The sequence below is a fragment of the Marmota marmota genome, unplaced genomic scaffold (assembly GCF_001458135.2).
Source record: "Marmota marmota marmota unplaced genomic scaffold, marMar, whole genome shotgun sequence".
NCBI classification, from domain to species: Eukaryota; Metazoa; Chordata; class Mammalia; order Rodentia; family Sciuridae; genus Marmota; species Marmota marmota.
The window spans coordinates 2027462-2054188 of record NW_025999960.1 but is presented as its reverse complement, the minus strand read 5'-3'; the positions used below and the strand labels follow the sequence as shown (position 1 = coordinate 2054188).

General features: G+C 37.3%; 2 protein-coding genes across 2 annotated transcripts in view; both read left to right on the top strand.

Annotated features, from left to right (window-relative positions):
• The window catches only part of Tmtc1 (transmembrane O-mannosyltransferase targeting cadherins 1), a 269839-nt gene extending 262433 nt beyond the window's left edge, over positions 1-7406 (top strand). The window contains exon 21 of the mRNA XM_048802437.1: positions 1402-7406. Within this exon, the coding sequence (XP_048658394.1) occupies positions 1402-1542 (141 nt within the window). The 3' untranslated portion in view covers positions 1543-7406. The remainder of the gene's footprint in view (positions 1-1401) is intronic.
• Positions 7407-10183: 2777 nt separating this feature from the next.
• Positions 10184-26727, top strand: part of Ovch1 (ovochymase 1) — a 57358-nt gene continuing 40814 nt past the window's right edge. Inside the window, 9 exon segments of the mRNA XM_048802493.1 lie at positions 10184-10476; positions 11120-11235; positions 11530-11627; positions 12360-12532; positions 16214-16309; positions 17613-17764; positions 19218-19407; positions 21038-21157; positions 21740-21827. Coding sequence (XP_048658450.1) covers positions 10326-10476; positions 11120-11235; positions 11530-11627; positions 12360-12532; positions 16214-16309; positions 17613-17764; positions 19218-19407; positions 21038-21157; positions 21740-21827 — 1184 coding nt within the window. The 5' untranslated portion in view covers positions 10184-10325.

Here is a 26727-nt window from a genome sequence, read left to right as displayed (position 1 = left end):
CTTGTCAGCAATCTGTTTAGCCTCTTTTCAGAGTGAGTGTTAATAATCAGAAACACTTTCATTTATTGCACATACCAGAGCTTGGATTCCATGTACAATTTCTTGTTCTGTCATTTCCACTACCTTTCATGAATATACAAGTGAATACTATGAGAAACAGGCAAGATTTAATAACAGTATTGATGGTATCACATTGAGAGTTCACTACATCAGGCAGTTGCTAAACTTTTGACACACAGCAACTTATTTGGAAGATGATTAGCTTTCAATAAGTATTAGTTGCTAGTTGCTACCTACTACTTTTATTCCAAGAGATACAATTTTAAATTGTGATGGAAATTTAGATTGCTGAGCTTAGCTGTTCATCCACATGGACGTTGTAACTGAGAATAAGGTATAGCATGTAAAAACACCAGTATTAATGTATTTTTAGAGTGGGGAGAACTCTAACATTCCTAGTTCTGGGATTTTGCAGGACACAGATCTGAAAGGGTGGAGCAAACAAGGGAGGCAATACATGAATAATAGAAAAGGGCTGGAGAAAAGGCTAATGGCTGTGATTAATTTGCCAGAGACCATCTGGGACCAGGCATATATGGTTGCCAAATGGGGAGTCACTAAACAAAACAGATGCATGCCAACGAAGGGTGGGGACAGGTTTATTCAGCAGGTCAGAGAAACATACCTTCCCTCCTACACTGAATATATAATGGTTAAGTATCACCATCACCTAGGGTACTAGATAAATTTAACCCCATATTTTCATCAAGTATTTTCATGATGTAAAGCCTATGTTAGGCAAAAGTCACTTTTTATGTTTCAATTTGAAAATTAGAATGACTTCTACCACTAAGAAGATACAGTCATTAAGTAAACCATTTAATCATTATTCTTGCAGTTTCCAAAACACCCCACCCTCTTCCTCTCTCTCTCTTTTTCCTAACCATGGCTCCATTTTATTTTATAAAGGAACAGGGCACCTAGTTGGTTCCATAGATATATTCCATGCTTGCATAATTATACTGAAGTGAATTCTACTGCCATGTATAACTAAAAAGAACCAGTTTAAAAAAAAAAAAAAAGGAACAGGGCTAACTCCTGGGGATCACTATGAAATGATAGCCTCATGCCCTACACTAATAGAACTGAAAATCAGTTTTTTTCTTCCATTTAACCTTATGATATAATGCTTATCCTTCACATTCTCCAGCTGGTCTGGTACTCAAAACAAATGGATTCTCCAAAAGCACCAGTAGATAACAATAAAATGGCACATGCTGACAAGATTTCCTTATGAAAAGGAAATGTTAAACTGGGCAGACAGTTTTTCTGTCTCCCCATGCTCTGGAAAAGTGTTCTGATGGAACCGAGGATAATTGTTCTCTTTCTTTTTCCCCACAGGGAAACTATGTGTCTGCAAGAGCGTATTATGAGAGAGCTTTACAGCTGGTTCCAGACAGCAAACTGCTGAAGGAAAATCTAGCCAAATTGGATCGCCTAGAAAAACGATTACAGGAAGTTCGAGAAAAGGATCAAACGTAGCACTGTTAAACCCATCTCATGGGACAATGCTGGTGCCCCTGGAAGAGGACAAGTGATGGGGACCTTGCTTTCACATCCGCGGGGGCACAACCAGTCATGCATTCCTCTCAAGACTCTGAGTTTGGGGTGGCAGACCTTGGGGTGTCTGCTAGTAGCCCTGTGCTGAAGGACTTGCGTTTCCATGAGGAAAAAGACAAAATCAGCAAGCCAGGCAGGATGATCTGAGAGGAAAGGAAAACAGCAGCTACACATTTTACAGATTTTTGTTTGGTTTAACTCCCGATTTCCCTTGATACATTTCTGTGCTTTTGCAACCTGGAGATCTAATTCACTTTCATAGTTTAGACATTCATGTCCCCAGAAATACAGAGGCTCGAAATGCTATAAAGGCCGAGCATCCATTCTTCATGGGATGAGCTATTTCAAAGAGGATAAATCCTCTGGTGTAAGCCATTTGGGAAAGTCTACCAAGTGGAAGCTCAGTTAATTCTCCAGACCCTGAAATGAGTATGTAATAGCTTTTGTAGAACCTTCTAGAATATATGGGGAAAAGGGCTATTGTTAAGTGAGTTTTATCTAATATCCCCCTAAGGATATTACCAGAGATATTTTGAGGAGTAAATTCAATTCCACTCTGAGGCAAGTTTTTCCATTGCCTAATATATCAAAAGGGAAGCTTCTAGAGTTGTATATGGGTATCTTTATCCCTACAGGAAAATCAAGGAAAATGATGCCCCTAATTCTTTATGGAAATGTTTAAAATTATTTTAATTTTATTACTAGAGTAGTAGTTCTTTCTACTCCAAGATTTCAAAAGTGCATTTAAAATCTCAAACGTCCCCACCTTCAAATATATTGTTATTTTGGTGGAGAAAAAAATAGTATATTCTACATAGAAAATATTAAAGATATTAACTGAGAGAAATGTCCTACTTTATTATTATAATGTTCAGACATCTTAAGATTTATTATTTTTTTGGAAAGTATATTTAACCATTGAAAAATATTTGCAATATATATCAGAAATCTTCATAGACTCTAACTAGATGGAAAAATAACTATTTATTTGTCTTCCTAGTCTTCATTGAGAATTCTGTGCTTAAAACATGAATGACTGAAACCCAAACTTTGTCTTATACTTGTAATTTTGAAGATTTCATGGAGAATACTCGAAAAATCTAGGGGAAAAGTCTAAACTTAAAATTTAAAAAATATATATTTATATTTAAAAGGAAGGCAAAGGTGAACTTACAATTTGACATTTATTTCTAGTGTTATTTATTTCATAACTTATAAAATATTTAATATATATGCATATATACTTTTTTCTCTGTACATAAGTTTTAATAGCATCTTTCAAAACTGACCATACAAAAATATGCATCTGAATTACAAAATAGTTAAACAATTTCCCTCAAAAAAAAATTGTGTTGATTATCCACCTACTCAAGTTAACAGAATTGGGGCTCAGCCTTCAATGTTTGGGTGGTAATATATTTTGGAAATGAAGAAATTGGAACACCTGGTTCTAACTTGATCATCATCATTAAAAACAAAAACACTCCAGGCCGTACTGGTCATGTGCTGAGCCAGGTACCACACAGACATTGCAGCCTGGAGGTGCATATATTTCACCTTCTCAGGCCAGTAAAAAAGCCTTCTACTTACCACCCAAGATCAGGAAGTACTGCCCCCATATGTTATTCTTTTGTCAAGGTAAGTCTAAATAAGTGGAAGTAAACTTCTTTGGGGATGAAGGGGAGGATGTTATAAATGCAAATGATGACAGATTTTAAATTAGCATGTATCTTTTTGTGCATATCAGTAATCTGATAATGTATAAATTACCATTATAACCTTCTGTTTCTAATGGTCTTTTAGTGTTACACGGCATAAATTTATCTTTAAAAATATCTTAAAAAGGTTTTTCTCCCCCCTACCCCAATATAATATTTCTGTAGTCCTTAGGCCAAAAAGCATATGACTAAATTTATTGCAACATAACTTCTCATCCCCAAATTGAAAACAGGAAGTCTCTAGTATCTAGGACTTTACCTCAACTTTTCAGGATAGTGTGTAACCAAAACTCATGCTTAGAAAGTTAATGGAAAAGATTGTACCCCAAATTTTGAAGTAATCGTGCCTTATTTAAAGGCCCACTAAAGGTATGAGTACACATTTGTTGGGGTAATTTAAAGGCAATTAAAGTCTGAAAATTTCTGAGGGAAAAGGGTCACATGGCCTTCAGGAGATTTTCTCTGCTGCTTTTCATGTTCTCTGTCCCCCAGTCCCTCTTTCTCTTATTCTCCGATTCATCTGTCTGCACACACCTGCCTCTCCTTGGACATTAAAACCTAGCACTGTTCAAAGGGGTAGGGAGGGAAAGTAAGCATTGTTTATTCGGTCATATATTTTTATCCTTCACTGAAATGTAGCCAGTGAAATAGTTTTCTCAGTTGAAATGGTGCCTATAAGAAATTAAATCACATTATTTTTCAAAGATGTTAAGTGTATCTTGCAACATTTCATTTGGTCCCTATAACGTGAAATAATAAGTGGAATTCATCCTTATCAGAATAACAGTGGAGAGCCCTGGCTAGTCAAGGAGATGGCTCTGGTTTGCCCTTAATGAAGGCATGCTTGGCCTGTGAATTGAGAGCCCTTTCTGAAGTGGGGGAGCAGAGCTGGCTTAGTGAGTGTGCCGTCCGTGTTGTCTCAAGGGTCCGACACTAAGAAGCATCCTCTCTTGGTTGAATTCTCTGCTTAAAGTTCTTAATTACTTTTAAACAGTAGACCCTTTGATTTCATTTTGCACTAGGTCCCAGAATTAGGCAGCAAGTCCTGGGCAGGAAGGAAGGACAAGACAGGAGTTGCTTTGGCCTGGCTGGACACTTGATCTAATATTCAGTTTCCTTTGTGACTTTGTTACTCTGAGCACTATTTGTTATTCTTTTCTCGGCTACATTAAGAATTCTCCATGCACATTCCCTCCTCTAGGCTGAGTCTTTCTGACCTGTTCTTCAGTTCTCCCTAGAACCAGTTCTTCTCATCTTCAAAATCGACACAAATGGCAATTCTTTAACATGCCCTTTGACAGAGAAGAATGAGGTGAGAATGGCTTAAGTAGCTTATTTTAACCTTATGAATTATTCAAGATTTTGAAAATGATTCAAGCGTTTTTTTATTTATTAATAGCATTCATAAAAATATGATGTAGTCATGTAACATAGGTGCTTAAAACCAAAGATGCAAATACCTTGGAAGAAATCAAATTTTTAGGGAATCCTGAGATATGGTCTTTTGGGTTTATTTATTTTGAAGCCTATTACAAAATGAGGAGGATTAGCGCCATGTAAATTCCAACTCCCTATAATACTTCACAACCCTTAGAATAAGCTTGTGAAATTTACTATAGGTGGTATCTCATCTGATGCAAATTTTGCAGTATTTGTGCAGCTAATTGTCAGCCAGACCAAATGAGAAAATACAAACCATCCCATACAAGCTGACCCGCAGGAACTATAATTTGAGAGGGACTAAAAAGCAAGTGTGTGGTTTCTTAAGGTCTCCATTAGACGTTTCAGATGCCTCAGTTGCAGAGCTGCACTCCGCTCATTGTGAGATGTGTCCCCTCACACTCAGTGGCTCTCAGCACTGGTTTCCCTTAGTCAACAACTGAAAACCTTTCAAAATCTTTATTATCTGGCTAAAGGGTGGTGATTCCAACAGCACTGAGGCTACAGACACTGCAGGCCTGACAACTTTAATGGGAGTTTATGATTTTTTTCAAACAGATATAATCTTTCAAATTTTTACTTTTTAACTACTAGACTAAAACAAAGCAAAGAATTCTAAAGAATAATTTATGGCACAATTGGTTGGTTAAGGACATCTCATTCCAAGATTAACAAACAAGTGTCAGGGTGGGATGGTTTTGCACTTGTGGAAACTGGACTGTAATTTGGCCTTATGCTTACAGAATTTGTGTTCTCAGATGGAGATGAGTTGCCTTGCCATTTGAAAGCACCAGATAAGATGCTCAGTATATAAAAGTGATATTATATAACTCATAGGTGGTATAGAGTGTCTTAGAGTTTGGGCCTACATGACTCTGTCTGGCCCATACATGAAAACCTTTGTTAATCAATTCTCAATGTATTTATTAGAATCAATTTTAAAAAAATACATAAAAACTTTTACTTTGACTTCATGGTGGATTCAACCTTAGAATAATTAAGTTTATAGGATGTTAGTAATGGCATTCAAAGCAAATACAGCTAGAAGTAGTTTGTTTTGTTTGTGGTGTATTTTATTTCCTGATCTCCAAATTATTTTTATTTGATTATATGATGGTATCTCCCAAATACAGAAAAACTTTTCTAAATGGCATCTTTTAGCATTTTATTTTCAGTACTGAGGCTGAGGATTGAACCCAGGACCATGTGCATGGAAGGCAAGTGTTTTACCACTAAGCCACATCCCCAGTCCTTTTTGTTTTTTTGTTTTTGTTTGTTTGTTTAAATTTTGAAACAGGATCTTGCTAAGTTACCTAGGCTGGCCTCAAACTTACCTTAGCTTTCTGAGTAGCTGGGATTACAGGTGTGCACCACCCTGCCATCTAGTATTTTTGTTTTTATGAGCTCTTTTCTCTAAAGAGATAAAATAACTACAGTCAAAAGCATGGTTTAATACCAATCAAAGCAGCAAAACAGAATTGTTAAGATATTTATAGGAATCGAATGGTTCATATTAAAATGTTCCATTTTTATCACCAAACATCCTTTCAACTAAAACTTCTGGGGGGAAAAAACTGGACATGCACCTCATAACATCAGCACCCATACAATACATGCTCATTATCAGTTTGTAAGTTTAGACCACCAGTTGCCCCTGGTGATGTCTATATCCAGAAATCCAGGGTTTTCTTCACATTGTCAGTGGTGCACATGGTGTATATTTGTATCATGTCTGGTATTTCCAATGTGTGCAATGTCCTTTGGGGATTTCTTATCTTGCTGATCTGTAGGAGGTTTGCACTAGTCCAAACTTCAAGACATCTGAATTCTAGTCATAGCTTTGCCACCAAGGAACCACCTCACCTAGGGCATGTTAGCCACTGTCCTAGTCAAATTATCACCCATGGAGGACTGGTCAGTCTCATGATTCCGGTAAGCTCTATGAGCCTCTGAATGGTACTCTTGAATTGATTTGAAAAGCACTATGCACCTGACTAGAAGACCAATGGATGTTGCTTTTTTTAAATGAATCTTAAGATAATGATGATGATCACTGCATCACAACACAAAAAACCCAAAAAGTGACTAAATTTCCTAAGTGCTTTAACATGACAGAGGTAATTACTCTTCTTTTGCAGTCTGCACTTAAAAATTCTTATAGTGATTTTGCTTTTTACTTTCGGGGGGAAAGAGATAAAACTTTCTCCTAAGGAAGTGGAATATGTTTAGAAGACATGACTTGGTTTGATAATATGGAAATCATTGGATTTGCGGTGACTCATATGGATCCCTCCTTTGGTCAGGAGGAAATGAATTACATCATGTTCTTTGCTCATATGCTTTTTAGTTCCTATTTTGATCATTTGTATATAAATGTACCTTTTAGTTGCTTTTGCTGTACCAGTTAGAAATATATCTCCCATAAAGTATTTCTCCTACTAAATCTGATATGTATACTTTGCCTAGGTTTTTCCAAAGTAAAATATATGTAAATGTCTATTTTGTATAAAATATGATGAAAATAATTATGTCTGGCTTCAATCTCTCAAGTATTCCGTGGTTAATTCCCATTGATATCCTTATCACCAGCACATATGTGTTTTAGAAATAAAAAAAATAAAGTCTTCATTCCATTGCTCATTCATTCATTCGATAGTTGTATTACATTGTCCTGTGTACCTCTTGTCTGCTCCTGTCCCCATATACCATACTGACTATTTCAGTACTGAGCCATTCCAGATCTCCTCCGCTCATCTTGCTTAGTAGAAAACTCACCTCTTTACAGAGTAAATGAAAGTTAGAAAGCTGATGTTTCCTCAATAACCTGCACTCCATCCACAAATTAACCTGCACCCTCTTGTATCTTTTCCTCTCCCTTGGCTCTGAATTTTGCTTCTTGTGGAATGCTACTCTTTTTACCTCTCTATCATCTTTCCTCCTTTTTCTGGTTCTCGTCAATTCTATCTTAATACATATACATGGGGCCGGGAGGATAGCCCCTGAGTTTAATCCCTAGCAAAAAAAAAAAAAAAACCAAACCTGCCAATCACTTTCAAAACTGTTTGAAAAAAAGTCCTTCAGTTTTTCCATCCATTTCATCTCCAGCTGCTGCTATATTTCTTTCCTTCACAAACTTTGAACAGTAACTCATTTTTGTTCTACCCTAGTGATATGCCCAAATTAAAGGTAGATTTCCCATAAGTCAAATCCATTCTGGGGTAATCTAATCCACTCCCTTCTTGAACTCTTTTGTTTACTAAAGTTATTTTTAAAAGACAACAATTCTTCCATTTAAATGCTTCAACATAGCCACAAGCAACTGATGCCCAAACCATCATCACTTTAGCAAATTTCAGTCTAATGACCTGGCCACTCTGTATGGATATATTTCTTACCAAGTGGCTCTTTTTCCACTTAAAGAAAAGGCACTATTTTGTAAGTCTATAAGGGATGAATCTACCATAAAAGGACCAGGTCTCACTCAAGACTACAGATTTTGAACTCTGGAAACAAAGGGAGCTATGCTGTAGCAAGATGAGACTGCCCAGCTGCATGGAGATTCCCAGGTGTGAAAGAAACCAAGGAACATCTAAAGCTGTGTGCAGAAGAGTGCAAGGGACAGGGTTTGTAAGCCTCATGGGAGGCTACCCACAGGACGATCAGCAACTTGAACACTGGGCCCAGCTGTTCTTGCACTACATACCTGCCCTTCTCCCCTACCCCTTTCCCTTTTTATGTACTAAAGACTTTTTGATGATTTTCACCTGACCTCTTGCTAGGAAAGAGGATTTTGAATTCATTTGGAGCTCTGAGCTTTCATTGGAAAATAGTGTGTACCTGGAGTGAGCATGATGACTTCAGGGAATGCAAAAGTGAGGGATGAGAGCCAGAAGGGCCATTGGTCAGGCAGCCAGCATACCTCAAAGTTTCATGGGCGGTACTCAGGCATGGAGGTTCAGTACTTTATTTCCACAGAAGAGTTTGGTAGCTTACAGAGTCCTCTCCCTGTACTGGAACCTCTAGCTTCCATGCTTGAAACTCAGGAGTCATCTTCTCAAACTGTCTTCCAAGGGACCATTAGAAACAGATAATCACCCTCATCACTATACAAAATACATGTATGAAGATGTGAATTTGGTGTCAACATACCTTATATATAATCAGAGATACAATAAATTATGATATAATGGTGTATTTAGAATTGTAATGCAAAAATAAATATATAAATATTTTTTTAAAAGAAACAGATAATCAAAATAAAATGGCACTACTCTCAAGAATAGTACAGTCCAATGAACCCTTCTATGATGATGGGAATGATATCTCATTGTTCTATAGGTAACCACCATCTACAGGTGGCTATTGAGCATTTGAAATGCAGCACTCAATCTTTAATCTGATTTAACTGTAATTAAATAGCCACAGATGGCTAAAGTCCACAATAATGGACAGTACAGCCCTGGAGCTTTTCAAAATTTGATATGGTACTTGGAAGATAAAAATAACAGAAATCCCTTTTTGGTTCATGGGACAAGGAAGTTTGAACTTTAAATTCAATTTTGGGAGCTAGTCACATTTTTTCAGGCCTTTCACCAAAAGTTGTTTTCTGCAGTTACAGGGGTCATTGCCCCCACTGGGTAACTGTCACCTGCTCATGTACCTGCATCTGCACTGTCACTATCTTGACAGTCTTCTGTTTTCCAGTCTGCTGCCTATCTCCCTCACCTTGTTTACCCACTATCTGAGGGAACTTTTATTTCTGTTTTATATGGAAGTGAGACAACTGAGTGTGGGTGTAGATGTCCAGGCTAGTTGATGCATAATGTCCACTTAGTCTTGCCCTAATTTTCTCATAAAATATAAGTCCAATACAAATTCTGGCTTTATCCTCCCAACTTCAGGCTTATCATCAAACAATATTTGTGAAAAAAAATACTGACATGATAATTTCACCAATGAATTAATTTTAATTATCTTAAATGAAGGATCCTAAGCTTTGGCCCATTCTGTTGAAGCTAATAATGAATAATACTGCCAGTACAAAAGCAATAGCAACATAAACTTCATCTTTCCTATCCGGTGGAAAACTCTTGAAGGTCAATAATTTCACCAAGCTTCTTAGAAGGGATAGCACTAATTAAGAGTCAATAGTCTTCTCCTGTCTTTCATAAGTATGCCTCTCTGTGTCTCCTATGGTGACCAGGCTCATTTTTAAACACACTCACACACATACACACACACACACACACACACACACACACAGACACACACACCAGGCTTGGCCTACATTCTCTGTTCTGGGACAGAATTCGTTAGAATGCTCCAGCTAATAATCACCTTCTTCCTCAGTCCAATTGGTAGTGACCTCTGCAAATATGTGAGAGGCCCTCCTGCCGTTGAGACACCTCATGCCTATCTCTAGGACCAGGGGGGTGTGGGAGATGCACAGAAACTGAGTGGCCAGAGAGTGGCAGCAGCTCAGGATGGAATGATCACGAAGAACACCTGCAAGGCCAGGGACCGTGGCAGGTGCAGCCCATTGGTGGGATGGTTGGGAATAAAGAGCAGCAGAGCACACATTCCTCCCTCTGTTTTCCCAGCCTGAGAGGAGAATGCATGAGATCCCCAGCAAGCATGGGGATGCTGGCCAGGGCTGGTTTGCTGCTGTTACTTGCCATTGGCCTCTGCCAAAGCCTGGGTGAGCAGGACCCCTGGACGCAGACACCAGGGCCAAGAATGCTGGGTGGGGACCACTTCACCACTCCTTTCTCTAGTATTTCCCAGTGTTGTGGTCATTCCTGGGAAGAAAGCGGGTAAGGGAAGGCCCAGATATTCCCAAAGGCAGGCCTGGGGCAGGTTTCCTCTTTGAAATGCTTTGGATTCTAGAGTTCTGCTAACCACATTTGTGCTACGGAGTCTCCTCCTCCAAGGAAACACAATCAGGTGGGAGTACCGGAAAGCCCTGTTTCTCTCTTCAGGAGTGGCCTATGTTGTTCCCCAGCAACTTTAATAAAACCTGCATCTATGATGTGCGCATCCTCCCAGAGTGAGCACCAGCCATTCACCAAAAGCAAAGCAGGCTCTTTCCTGACCTGCCTCCTCCTGTAAAGGAGTTTGGGCTGAAAGGGCAAGCAGAGAAGTCCTGAGGCAAGACCTAGTGGAGCAGAGATGGCTGTGTCATATTCTCGGGAACATAACTGAGAAAGGGAATGCCTGCAGCTGAGTGCTATGGGAATGATAGCCAGGGCAGGAAAATCTGGCCATGCAATTTTGAGAAAGGGAACCCTTAAACAAGGCACTCTGGGTGAGTCCAGAATATGTGTCTATGTCCTTGTACACAGGACTCAAGTGTGGAATTCGTGCAGCTGGTTGGAAGAGTGAGGAGCCTACTGTGGAATCTAGGTTCTTCTCCAGAATTAGTTGGAAAAATTCAACAGTTGGTGGACAACCCTGGCAGGTCAGAATAACAAAGACATTGTTTTTTGTTGTTGTTTTTTTAATGAGAAAATGGTAAAATATTTCTTTTGTTTCAAGTATCAAGACCCCAGGTGAGTGTGTTGTTTTTCTCCTGACACCTTTCTACTTCTCCACCAATAAGTTTACTTCATGGGAATGTATATCCTACTACCCAATTTAGATTAGTATTTTAAGAATATCACATCAGATTAGAAGAATTAATTTCAAATGTTTCAAAAGGAGATGGCATCAATGGGGAGATATATATTATGTTCCTAACTTTCTCCTTGGGCAGGTCTCCCTAAAATTGGGTGAGCGCCACATCTGTGGAGGAAGTTTGATTGAAGATGATAGGGTTGTCACGGCAGCACACTGCCTGAGTAGTCTTGATGGGTAAGTTGTGATTTCTGATACTTGTCAAACCCTGATTCATGGCTACAGTACTGGGAAATGAGATGTTCATGTATCATGTAAGGTTGATACACCTCAGTCCCCTTCTTCGCTCTGCCACATTTCCACCCGACCTCTGATGGTCCCGATTCCTAGAAACTTGTCTCTGCTTCAAGATGTCCTGTGCTTTCTGCTCTGCTACACGGAGATACCCTCAAAGATCTCAAACATCTATGATTTAGATTTGTGGATTTAGTGGTTGGCTAAGGGTGGTGGTTAATTGTTAACATCAAATGTTAAATGGATGTTCCAAAGTTTCAATAACCTGGGCTTAAATCATTAGGAGTGAAAACTACTGCAGAAATAATAAATACTTGGTTAAAAGAAGATACAAATAGGAAAAGGGGCAGTGCTGGGAAGCCACTTTGATATCTCATTAAAAACAGTGCAGCATGTATAGACTGGCTTGTCTACAAATGAAGAAAAGTAGAAAACTTTTAAATAATCAGAATTGATGACAGTAAATGAAAGTGTTCACAAGAATGCAAACACTCCATGACTGAAAAACACGTTTAATAGATCCAAAACTTAGGAATATATGACAGTAGTAACCAATAATAAAGGAATGCCTTCTTTCAAGACTCAGAAATGCTTAAAGTCTTAATAATCCCTTTTCATTTAATCATATGAAACCCAGGGGGAAATAATTATTGAAACATTTTTCTCTGGTTTTAGGAAGCAACTGAAGAATCTAACTGTGACAGCTGGGGAATACAACCTACTTCAGAAAGAAAAGCAAGAGCAGAATATTCCAGTCTTAAAAATTGTTATTCACCCTGAATTCAACAGGCTTGGATATATGAGTTTTGATATTGCACTGCTATATCTAAAACACAAAGTCAAGTTTGGTAAGTATTTAAAGGTTTTTAACTATCAAAAATACAATAGGGAAAACTTAAGTACAAGTTCAATTTTTTTTATATATGTCTAGTAATAGAATAGTAATAGAAGTAAGCTTTGTTCTCTTTTAAAAGTTTTATTCAGTCTGGTGCCTATGAAAAAATTAACTACTGTACAATCTGAATCCCAGCCATAAGATATATATGCTCAGCTTCTCAGTAGCATTCTAAGTACTGCAGTATCTTTGAATAAGCTGTACTCGACATCAGTTCTAACCAAGGATTTTGGTACTTTTGGTACTAAATATGTAACACACTATTAGCACAAGTATTAAACCTTCTGAATAAAATACTAAAACCCTTGCTATTTTTAATGCAAGAAAAGGCAGTGTTGTGGCCAAAATGAATGAGCACAAATCTAGAGGAGTAGCCAGTCATTGAAGCAAGCTTCTGTTCTTAGGCATCTAATTGATCTTTAAGATCCTAGGGGTTTACCTGGCCATGAAAGTAGCTGCAAAGAACCTTGGACATTCTGAAAGGTGATGCTTTGGTGGATTGAGAGAAAAATGCCACAGAAAGTGGAATCTTACTTGTTTGAACCTTGGCCCTAAACATAGAGTTCTAGGAATCTACAATCATGAACCAACCCTTATTCAGCTTCAGGGTTAGAATTGACATTACCTGTGTAGCTCAGGCCCTCCAAGCCAAGATTTTAGTTTAAAATGGTTCCAGGTGAGTTATGGGGTTTTCTGGCAGAAGCAACAGTAAATTCTCTCTGAAAACATGAGCCTCAAATTCTAGCTTCAGTATAAAGTTTTAATGAATACGAACACACAAACATGAGAGAAATCAGCCAAAGATGAAGTTAGAAAAACTAACCACCAGAATCAGACCTTCAAAAATTACAGATGTCAAAATGAGGTGGAGCATTCAAAACAAGCATGTTTTACTTAAAGAGGCAAAAGTATATCAAAATTATGAAGAACAAAAAACAATTAGGTGGAAGGATGGATTTGAAAGGAACCAATAAAGAAGTATAAAATAATATATTGAAATTAAAAACTCAATAGAAGTATTGTCTACCCAATCAAATTAGATATAGGGAACTACAAGTTCTGAAATGGTTATCCAAAATAAACTTAGGCACAGAGAAGATGAACTGAAAGATACAGTAAATATCCAATTTGAGCTTTATAAAGAGCATGAATAAATCAGATGTGGTGGAACACACCTATAATGTAAGTGACTCAAGAGGCTGAGGCAGGAGATTAACAAGTTTGAGGCCAGCCTCAGAAATTTAGTGAGGACTTAAGCAACTTATGAAGATCCTGTATCAAAATAAAAATAAATTTTAAAAAGGGCAGAGGATGTACTCAGTGGAAAAACACCCCTGGGTTCAATCCCCAGTACGAAAAAAAAAATGTTTTAAAAAGGAGGCAAATCCTTATTCTGGGCACAGTGGTGTTCACTTGTAAATCCCAGTGGCTTGGGAGGCTGAGGAAGAAGGATTTCAAGATAAAGGCCAGTCTTGGCATCTTAGGCCCTAACAACTCCTGGGTTCAATCCCTGGCACTGAATAATTATGGAGAAGAGAGGATATAATTTAATAGAAAGTGGCTGCGAGTTAATCATAACTTAGACATGTATCTTTAGGTTTTATAAAGCACAGTAAGTCCAACCATGATACTAAAAATAATTTTATATCTAGATTTGTCATGCTGAAAATGTAGGACACTAAAATAGAGTGAATCTCAAAAGAATCTAGAGGGGGAAATAAGGGATAAAAAGGGGAGACAATTAGGCTGCAGCTGACCTCTCAACAGGAGTGATGAAAGTCAGAAGATAGAGACCAAGGTCATCAAGCTGGTGTCATCAAGCTAGAATGATCTATCAAGGGAAATTATCACCCCACTTCTTATAGAAAACTATCAAGAGTCATCTAGGTTAAATATGCCAGTTCAAGTCCCTCAGACTCACTCCACCAGCTTCACCCCTGTCGTTGTCACCATAATCTCTACCTGAGAGCTTAGAAGATTCGCTCTAAATTCTTGTCTTTCTTGATAAGAGTTTTTATCAGTGCTGCTCATACTATAAATATCTTCTTACCTTATATTCGAGGAATTGCTGGGTTTTCCTCCACCCCTTTATACCCTTTCATAGTCTTATGTGATGATTCCTCATCTCTTTGTCTTACATTGTTGCAGTCCCCAGGGTTCAGCTCTGGATTTCTTCCCAGTCTGTCCTCATTCTCTTGGTGATCTTTTCCAGGATCATAGCTTTAAACCCCTAGTTCCTGGATTCATGGAGATATATATATATATATATACAAACATATATATATAAAATGTATAATAATATATAATATATAATATAAAATGGAATATATAATGTATGCTAATGTAGAATAATTATAAATATAATCTAGGTTTTTTATATTGCATTATCCTTCTAGAATTGATGAGATGTATATAACCAACTGGTTAGGGTCATCTACCTAGACAGCTAATCCACATCTCAATATGTTTAAAGCAACCCTAATTATCCCCTCACATAGACTCTTCCCACAGGTACTTTCATCTTGGTTAGTGACAACTCCATCTTTTCGTTGTTTAAGCTAAAAATTTTGGACTTGTCTTTGATTCTTCTTTCATCCCTCATTTGTTTTTCTAATGCACCCAAAATCCTGTTGCTTCTGCCTTCTTCACTTCACTCAACTATCTTACCCAGGCTGTGTGATCATTTCTTGCCAGGGTTAATTTTTAAAATCTCTTAAAGTATCAGGTTTATTCCTTTGCTTCCCTAATATTTATTATTAACCCAGCAGCTGGAATAATTCTTTTAAACATGTAAATCAGATTATGTCACTCTGCTCAAAACACTTCAGTGGTTCCCCAATAATATCTCCTTCCCCCCATTGTACATCTAAGCCTAATTGTGTTCATCTTCTGTTAAAGTTCCTTTTGCTCAATATGCTCCAGCCATCCTGGCTTCTCCATTCTTCCCCAAATAGGTGTGCCAAGATCTCACAAAAGAGACTTTCTACACTGTCTTCAGCAAATGCTTTCTGCCCAGAGAACTGAATGATTCCTTCCCTCAACTTCAAGACTTTTCTCAAATGTCACCAGCGCCGTGAGACTTGCCATGCCCACAATTCATAAAACTATAGCCCCCATGTCGTCCTCCCCAAATTTCTTCCTTCACCTACTGAGTTTCCCCAGACACTTAAAATAGTTTGTTTGTACCTCCCCCCACCCATTTCTCTCTCTCTCTCTCTCTCTCTCTCTCTCCCTCTCCCTCTCCCTCTCTCCCTCCCTCCCCCTCCCTCCCTCGTATAAACTCCACAAGGGGTTGGGGAGAGGATTTTCCTATTCATTCACTGAAGTTTGGAAGAGTGCTTGCCACATGTTAGTGCTCAATAACTATTAAATGAAAATATCATTTCAGAATTGAGAGTATACACTTGAAATTTTAGTAGTTTGGGGGGGCGGGGCTCATGATGGTTATGCAGAACAGTGAGTTAGATTTTTTTCCTTGATTTACTTTTTCTGCATTTTCTTCTCTTATAATTATGAAGTGACATTTAGGAAACAGTGACATTTATAAAAATATGAAATCAAGCACATGTTACTTTTCCAAATATAGTTGGTGTCATTTGTCTATTCACAAACCTCGTGATTTTTGTTGTTTCAGGAATTGCTGTTCAGCCAATCTGTCTTCCACACAGAGATGATCGATTTGAAGCAGGAATTCTTTGCATGGCCAGTGGATGGGGCAAGATTACAGAGAGTAAGAGGCATCAAAAAATGCATACTACTTTCTCCAGGTCTCTGTATACACAGGGAAAGCAGAAGTGATTTTTGTTGACCATGAATGATTCATCCTTTTGTTTTCCTGCCTAATTTCTGACCCAGTGAAGAGTTCTAGTAGTCTTCACCATAGACATCTCACACTTAGGAAAAAACCTATTCCTATCACTCCTGCTGCTGTCATTTTGCTTAGGTACATCAGATAAAGGAAGCTGGAGGTATGAAGAATATAAAGAAGAATATAGTAGGAATGGGGCTGTGGCTCAGTGGTTGAGCTTGCCTAGCATGTGTGAAGCACTGATTCGATCCTTAATACCACATTTAAAAAGAAAAAAGAAACAAAATTTTTAAAAAGGCATTCTGTCCATCTACAACTACCAAAAAAAATTTTTTAGAAGAATATGATAAAAGAGTAATCAGGAAATAGAATCAGTAAGTTTCCTTGATTTTATTTGTATTTGTATTTTTTTATTTTTGTTTTTATAAATTTTTAAATTTTTTTAGTTGTCAATAGACCTTTGTTTTATTCATTTACATGCAGTGCTGAGAATCGAACCCAGTGCCTCGCACATGCTAGGCATGTGCCACTGCCACTGAGTCACAATCCCAGCCCCAGCTTCCTTGTTTTTAATATCATGACCTTCTATAAAGTGCAGCTGAAAGAACAGCAAAAGGGTCACTTCCAGAGGCTTGGGAGATGGTAGAAATGGGGAAATATTGGGCAAAGAGTACAATTATATGATAAGTTATGGAGACCTAATGCATATGATATGGTGCCTATAGTCAATAATTATTGTACATTTGAAATTTGCTAGGAGAACAAAACTTAGGTATTTTCACTATAAGAAAAAAGATAGTTGTGCTATCATGTTTGTGGATGTCATCTCACAATTATACATTTATCAAAACATCACATTATATACTTTGAATATGAATAATACTTATTTGTCAATTGTATGTCAATACAGCTTAAAATTATGATTTTTTAAAACAGACTTTTATGAAACATTGCCTTATTGACTCTAGTTTTCCTCTTGGGGAAACATTTAAGCATATGTTAAGAAAAGCCAATTGCCTGTAACCTGAAATCTGAATTTCTTAATGATGTCCATTATCACATATCTGACCTTGAAATGTAATTCACACCAAAAACAAACAACAAAAAAATGCATCTTCTACATTGGCTTAAAATCTATTTGAGATAGTTTTAAATGTGAGGGCTACTCACTAATTTGCTTTAAAGGGGACAGTTGTCGACTAATCTGTCAGTTTTCTCTCTATAGATTCTGAGTATTCAAATGTCTTACAAGAAGGGGAACTTTCCATCATGGATGACAGAATGTGTAATTCTGTGCTGAAGAGTATGAACCTTCCTCCTCTGGGAAGGACCCTGCTGTGTGCCAGTTTTCCTGAGCAGGGAAAGGATGCCTGCCAGGTACCAAAGTATAAACCAGCTAGTTATTTAGTAAAGTGGGTGAAAGTGGTTTCTGCCTTTCCCCATGACTGCTTTGGGGAGTTACTACTTCAAAGTTCCTTTTCCCCTCATCTTTCCATCTGGCTTCTATTGAAAAATGTGCTTGGTCTGAACTGAGAGAATTCTTTCCTGTGCCCATTTCTACACAGTGAGCTGGGGCAGGGGTTATTTTCAGTGTTTCCAATCTAATGGAATCAAAATAATAATCTTTAATAAATCCAGCTGGGAATTATTTTTTATTTCACATTTCATTAAACACTATAATATTTTTTTCCTTTAGTGCAAAATATGTTTGAAAAAAGATGAATAGTTTTAGTAACTGGGTTGAATAGATGTCATGAGAGCCACTTTCCAAGACTAACAACAACTTCACAAATGATAACTTCACAATCTCTGAGGTGCCTAGAGAGGAAAGGGACTGATTTGTAAAAGACATGAGTCAAGTTTTAAATATGTCTTCCAAGTACATTATCTTCCCTATTTATTTATTTATTTATTTATTTATTTTAAAGGTAGAACATCAGAGTCATTATTCTTTTTCAGAAAGCAACCTGAAACTCTTGTGGGAAGCTCCCTGGAGTTTACCATTAAAGAAATTTGAATTTTTTTTTCAAGGGTATGACAGGTGTTTGGGAGAGAGGAAGCGAGAAACTTATAGTTGTGCCACTTTCTAAACTGGATCACAAGTAGACTGAAGGTACTCTGTCCCTTCTGTAACTGCTAGAGGAAGTCCTTTTTTTTTTTTTTCCTTTTCTGTGAAGCACTCTAACAATCCTGTACCTTTTGAGGAGAGTTTAATCTGACACAAGATTGTCCGAGACATGTACTCAAAGAAACATGTACTGAAATGTTATTGAAGACAGACTCCTGAAATCTTGGGTTCTTTACTCTCTAGCATGGAAGCCATTGTGGTCTTTTACTTATATACCTGGGACAAATTTGAGCTTCCCAGGCTTTCTGTTCTTAAAGTCCCTCAGGGCTCTGTTCACTGATGTTGTGGGCTTGGAAGAGGATTTACCCTTTCCCATCTGCTCTAGGTGACAAGGCACAGTAGAAGCATACAACTGTAACCACATTGCCCCCGCCTCCTCCTTTTACTCATTTTTGGAATGTATGTGGTAGCTCTTAGAGAGAGAGAGAGAGAGAGAGAGAGAGAGAGAGAGAGAGAGAGAGAGAGAAATTGAGTACTGGCTTGACAAGATTGCAGCCAGTCAGTGAAAGGATATTAAATCTGGGTGAGAAGATGAAATTAACAATGAGGAAATGGATGATCAAAATCAAAATGTTGATGGACAGTGAGTGACGGGTGGACTTCTGGGCTTCTACCTCTTTGAGATGAGTGCCAATGTTCGTGGAACTGACATGATAATTTAACTTGTAAATATTTTCAGTTTTTCTTTCTTTCCTACACAAGGGAGACACTGGAGGCCCACTGGCTTGTAGAAGACCTGGTGGAATCTGGACTCTGGCTGGGATAACTTCCTGGGTAGCTGGTTGTGAAAGAGGTTCGGCTTCTCCAAAAAATTACCACACAAGGGCATTACCTGGTATTTTTTCCAAGGTGTTTGAGTTGATGGATTTTATCACTCAAACCATGATCACAGGTGAGTGAATTTTCTTCCTCCTTTCATTCCAAGTCAAAAACTGATCATGTTTATCTCAAGAGTAGTTACTTTGATATGTTGTGATATTATCAGAGAAAAGCTTTAGTACAAAGCAAGAATGACTGATTTTATTTTTTTTATTTTTATTTTTTTATTTTTATTTTTTAATATTTATTTTATTTTTTTTAGTATTTGGCGGACACAACATCTTCGTTTGTATGTGGTGCTGAGGATCGAACCCGGGCCGCACGCATGCCAGGCGAGCGCGCTACCGCTTGAGCCACATCCCCAGCCCGACTGATTTTAAATTCTTAGTCCAATGTCTGTAATATTTTGTCTCAGAATTCTTGAGTATTGATAGCTATCAGTTTAACTTAAACTGAATCCCTGTATAAAATTTTTATGAGCTATCTTTTTGCATTTGAGATTTTAAAGACAGCCCTTGAGAATAGACTCAGCAGATTCTTTCTTCTTTGATTCATTTGAAACGTTTCCTCTACAACACTTACAAACACGAAAAATGGATCCCTTCTCTCCCCCTTCTCCCATTCAGCCTTGTTAATTTTCCTTGGAAAACTGGGGGAAATGAGGAATACTTTGGAGAGTTTATTTTGTTCAGTGACACTAAAATCTAGACTAGGAAAATTCGGGTCTGGAGAGCAAAACCTGTCCTCTAGGAACTTTCTAACTACTTGGGAAGGAAAAAATATTGTGATGAAAGGTGAAGTGCAGATAGACCTGGATGAAAGATGAAGCTGTAAGTGTGCTGAGGAGGAGAGGGTCTCAGAGTCTCAGAGGCCAGAAGGTTCACAGAAAATGGTACAAGGCACTGCAGAGCACAACTTCCTGGAACACAGTTTAGTAAAGGAAGCAAATGTTTAAGGCCCAAGATTCAAAGCAGCAAAACCTCACATTCCCTCCATCTGTCTGTCCCTCCTTTGTTGCTGTCCAAGGTTAGCCACCTAGTTGAAGACTTGAAGTGCTGCTGTTTGTTGGCCCAGCTTCAGGCCAGCACTCCCTCAGCCTGGGAGGACTCCCCGCTCACTTCATCTGCCTTTAGTGTCTTGCACACTGTCCACTGCCCTACCGCAGGGTCAAGTCCCTCCTGGTAGTGATTGTTCCACTTTGACCGCCTGGAAGAGAAAGCTAAAAAGGTTAACAACCGCTGAACAAAGAATTCGTAACAGCAATAGAATTTTAAAGGGCAATGAAATTGGGCAATAACAGTTAATTTCACTAATGAACATCAGAATGTGATAAGTAATTTATTTAAGTAACACGTTTTTAAGATCATCTTTCTAGGTTTTTCATCTCCTTTATGTTCTAATTGCCTATTTTGTTCAAGCTCTTCTCAGAACCACCTCACGTAACTGACTATTTTAGAAATAGGATTAAATTTAGGCTTCTACAATCTTAAAAATCAAATTAATTGAATCTTTCATATTTACAAACCATCAGATCAAGTTGATTTCTGCTTCCATGTTGTCCTTCAATCTTCTTAAAAGACATAATAGGCCACTGACTCTGAGCAAAGTTCTCCTCTACATTGGTTTTAAGTAGAAACCATAATGTGTAATTTTTTAAAGTCACATTATCACAATTTTCACTGAAATAATTGTTGTTAATAAAGGTATTCTTTTACCCTCTATATATTTGGACTGGGGCCAATCCCTTTCAGAAGTGAGTCCAAGGTGTGTAAAAAAGGGCCTGAATTCTGTCCAAGGTGTGGATAGAAGACAGAGACAAGAGGGCGTGCATAGTTCTAATTATCTAGATAGGAAGTGGAATTGGGGGAAATCATTAGAAGAAAGCAAATGCAATCATATCATATTTATAATTGAATTTTACTTCCATTTCTAAACTTTAAATGCCTCAATGGTTTTATACAGAGTGCTTCCAACAGTTAAAACCTGACATTTGCATCTCAATTTTGAGTAAATGAATTTTGAGTAAATGCCATTACTAAAAGCTGCATGTATTTGTACAGTGTTACTTTACTGTTACCTGGAACATTCTAGAAGAGATACCTAGGACATTCTAGAAGAGAGAGGTGAAAACCATATTAGTCTCATATAATATAAATTTGACAGCCTCAGTGTGACTCATGATTTGAGAAAATTGTGTAAGTTTTGAATCTGAAGAACTCTGTTAAAGAACATATGATTCAAAAATTTTATTAAATACTGTTTATAATATGATGTCTAGATTATATCCATTAAGGAAATGTTTTCCTAAATGTAACTAATATAAATTGTATAGCTTCAGGATGAGATCTATACACTTTTGAAATGTTGTCCAGAAAATAATCCACTTCTTCTACATTTTCTTAAAGATTGTAAACCTCAGGGAATAGTATTATTTGGAGAGAGTGGGGAGATTCAATACCCCTATTCCAAAGAAAACAACTATTCTCATAATAGGTATGTATCTTAAGTATGAAAGATTCTTGGGTTTTCCTCCTCACACAAAATAAGACAATTTTATTCTTTTTAGGTTTTTATTCTTTTTAGATATACATGGCAGTATAGTATATTTTGATATATTTATACAAACATGGAGTATATCTTATTCTAATTGGGAACCTCTTGTGGTTGTACATAATGTCACAATTCATTAATTTAAATGATTATATTTTGGCAAGTTTGTCTAGCACCTCCAATTATTTATCTGATTATATTAGAAGTATATATTTCATCTGATGTTTTCTGGTTGGCAAATATCTACTAATTGGCATTTTAGAGTCATTAATATAAATCGTCACCCCAAATAGTGTTAAGACTAAAACTTGCCTGAACTGATGAGTTCAAACATCGAATATTAAAATCATCTGGTGTGAGATTGCTATGCAAACTTAGTGATTAATCCCGGCATGCCTATTTCTTTAATCATAGTAGTATTTTAAGTATCACCTAGAAAATGGAACATAGTTTATGATATATAAGTGGCAGCATATTTCAATTTTATTTTCCCTACCTGTCTTGTTCCTCTATATGGATAAGGATGTCTTTAAACTTTAGAAATCAATTCTTTGCATGTATCTCATTTTCATAAGTGACCTAAATTCATTTTTAAAATTGCATGATGTTTTGTAGAGTATACAAAGGTAGATGACAGTTCTATGCATTTATAATGTGGTAGAAAGAGAAAGCTTGACAAAAACTACACTACACTTAAAAAAGGGATAAAATAAGCTTTTATCCTTATTCATAGTGTGCCATAAATAAGTTGGTCCTATGAACAATGGAGGCTGATTTTTCAGGGTGTGTTTTGCAAGGAGTGTGTGTGCAGAGTGGGATGGGAAAGAATGCCTTAGTTGTAAGGGGTGGCATTGAAACTAGATGTTAAAGAATAGCTGTGGTTCTATAGCTGTGAGGTCCTTTGTAGCTCTAAGACCTAAGATTTCAAGAGATGGACACAAGGACCGAGGTCTTCTCAAGTAAAGAAAATTTTGTATAAGCAATTTCAAGGAGGTGGGAAAGGTCAGGGTTGTTTGGATTATGATTATCCTAGTGTGACTGAGAGCCACGTGAATGGGAACTGGGGTAGCAGGAGATGAGGAGGATTGAAGTGCTGGTCGGGACTTAATTATACAAGACCTTAACTTCTGTGCAAAGGAAGTTTAGACTTTATGCCAGAGGCCATGGGAGACTAAAATGATGGAGAATAATTTTTTAAAAATTAAAATGCATAAAAGTTTTTACACAAAGAATGGAGAAAATGTGGCTTAACTGCTGCCCACATTTAAAAAGCTTAAAGGTCTAAAATGACTTTTTCCAAAGTCATCCTTGAGATGAGAAGAGGCCAGTAAGTTTTTGCCATCTGTGCTTAAACTATTGGAAGAGTGATTTCTAAGAACAAGAGAGAATTCTATTTTATTAGAATCTCAGACAAGACTTCTAGGCACCCTCTTTAAACAGGGACATTAATAAGCTAAAATTCATCTGAAGGATAATAACTGAAATGCAATATTTTGTGTATGGTGTTGGAGATTGAACCCAAGGGCTTGTGCATGCTAGGCAAGTTTTCTACCACTGAGCTGTATCCCCAATCCCAAGGAAAGAAATTTAAAGTGTTTTAAGAGTTATGGTTGAAGAAACTAGAGATATTTTTGAATCAAAGAAGACAGGAGGAAAAAGGAACTTCCTGGTTTATCTGAGAATCTTTTTTAAAAAAAAAAACAAACTTGTACTGACTAACTGCAAAGGATTTCTGGGTAGAAGTTAGAAGATAGATTTTTAACCCCATATTAAGGAATTTTTAATTTGAGAGAGTGAAGTTTGGTCTGCCTCAGGTGTAATGAATGTCCTTGATAAGCGGGGTATTTGAGCCAGCTATTTGTATATTGGGAAAGAGACATGCAGAGGACAGTCCACGTGCTCTCAAACACAGCAATTCAAGTATTTCAGAGCTCTCTGCAATGCAGTTTCAAGAAAATGTCAAAGTGAGTTAAGAGAAGTGTCATTACCTGTGGAAATTCAAAATTTGAGAGCTGAGTCAGCTGACTTGTAGGATCAGAAGGCATATTTTAAGAGATTATTAAAGATTTTCTATCTCAAATAACCATTAGGTTTTTATGAAATCTTACAGTGTGCCAGACATTGTTCTAAGTGCTAGGAAGATAGCAGTGAACCAAACACAAACACTGTCTTTGTGTAGGGCAAGTTAGGTGGTGGTAATGGAATCATAAAAAGAAAATTACCTGGGGCTGGGATTGGTGGCTCAGAGGTAGAGCACTCACCTAGCATGCATGAAGCACTGGATTTGATCCTCAGCACCACATAAAAATAAAATAAAGGTACTGTGTCCACCTACAATTAAAAAAAAAAATACTTAAAAAAAAGTTACCTGTAATAGTAGGAGGTGGAAAATGCTGCACAGAAAAAATTTTATAAGCATGCTAGAGAGAGCTGAAGTACATAAAATTTGAGTGGTTGACCATAAAAATGATACTTAAACAGATTTAGAAAAGGGGAGGGAAGGAACCATATGGTCAGCGTGGAAAGGAACACTCCAGGTAGGAGAAGTGGTAGGTGTGAGGCAAGAATACAATTGGTATTTTTGTGGATCAGCACCAAGACCAGAGAGCTAGAGCTGAGTGAGAAAGGCAGTGGCCAGATTGTTTTGGCCTTATTGGACCTAAAAAGAACTTTGGGTTTTACTGAGATGGAGAACAATTGAAGGGTTTGAGCAGAGGAAAATGGTCTGACATATTTTAAAAGGATCACTTTGGTTATTGTGTTGAAAATGAACTGTAGACAGGAGAGATCAAAACCAATAGTAGTTACTACAGTCGTGCAGATAAGAGATGATGACTTTGACTAGATTTGTAGCAACAGAAGTAAAGACAACTGATGGTGTCACAGGATTTGATGAAGAGTTGACAGTTTGGGTTTGAGGAGAGGAAGAGAATCCTGGTGAATAACTTGGTGTTTTAAACTGGCCTACTGAAAGAATGGAACTTCCACTGTCTGGTGAAGAAGATAGGACAGTAGTTTTTAGGTAGTAGGGTCAAGAGAAGTGTTCTGTTTGGAGAGATAACTGTATTTATGGGAAGAAGAGAGAGTAAGAGTGGAGAAAACATAGAAATGTGAAACATTTGTCTCACGAGAACACAGCAAATAAGTTTGGTTTAGAAAGGAGGAGGAATAAATCCTTTCTTGGGAAAGCAGCAGAAGTTAATCTACAGGAAAGATGAATTGATACCAGATGTCTTAGTAATTGTACAAAATTTCGGTTGCTTCAAGTTTAGAGAATGAAGTTGAGATCAAATAGTAAGGACTATATTTGAGAGTTTATAGGAGTTAGTCAATGTGAATTTGTACTGTAGTTTCAGTAAATCTGAGGCAAAATTTTTTTTTCAAAATACATTGTTTTATGTACCACCAATACAGAAAACACCATACCCAAGATAGGCCCATATAAATTGAGAAGATGAAAGGATATCCCTTCACTAAATAGCTATAAAAGTATAAACCCACCCATGTGGAAAGTTATGTGCCCCTTGGCCCTGGAAAGGGAGGTGGAAAAATCTTCCCTGAGAATCTGTATCACTAGCTAATATTCATGAAGGTCACAGTTGAAATTACCACCAAAAGTATAGTTCAAATCATCTCAAGCAGAAAACCTTGGCAGTACAGAGTTGATAGTACCTCCAGGTGATTGACAGAAGTCAATGTAAGTCCTTCCTGGAAGAACATTCAGTCCAGCCCTAGGGAAATTCTAAGACTCTGTTGCACAGAAGCATTATGATTTCAAAATGTTAAAATATGAAAAGACGTGTCTTGAAAATAGGGCATTATGTAAAAATGTGGATGTGTAACCGATGTGATTCTGCAATCTGTATTTGGGGTAAAATTGGGAGTTCATAACCAACTTGAATCTAATGTATGAAATATGATATGTCAAGAGCTTTATAATGTTTTGAACAACCAATAAAAAAAAAGAAAATAAGGTATAAGACCAATTTGCATAGTTAGTGACTTTTCTAGTATACTAAGCAGGATTGAATTGTGAAATGGTCTTGTAAATTCTAAATGGCACTAATTAGGAAATGGTTAAAAAAAAAAAAAAGGAGGAGGAGGAGCAGGGAGTTGTATATTCCCTTCAAGCCTGTCTTTATTCTGATAGGAGATAGCTAGAATTTCAGAAATGGCAGAGAGATGGCACCCAGGTTGTCCTCTTTCCTCCATACCCATGGCAGACTTTGCATTTCTCAGAGCCTAGAACACTGTCTATCGATCATAATTGATGACTGATAGATGTTTGAGTGAATATATTGATGATTTTGGCATTTCTCTCTTGCTTGACCTCAGAATCCTCCTAAATACAGCAGTTGCTGATGGTAAATCAAGGTTGGCATGTTATTTGAACCCTATTTTCCATCTAAGACATTTTTTTAAGTTCTAAATAAATTGTTTTATTTTTTACTAGTAGATTCTACATTAAAGTATTTTTTATTTTATTTTATTTATTTTTTTAAAATTTTTATTGTTGGTTGTTCAAAACATTACGTAGTTCTTGATATATCATATTTCACACTTTGATTCAAGTGGGTTATGAACTTCCATTTTTACCCCTTATACAGATTGCAGAATCACATCGGTTACACATCCACTTATTTAAATATTGCCATACTAGTGTCTGTTGTATTCTGCTGCCTTTCCTATCCTCTACTATCCCCCCTCCCATCCCCTTGCCTCCCCTCTTTTCTCTCTACCCCATCTACTGTAATTCATTTCTCCCCCTTGTTTTTTTTCCCTTTCCCCTCACTTCCTCTTGTATGTAATTTTGTATAACCCTGAGGGTCTCCTTCCATTTCCA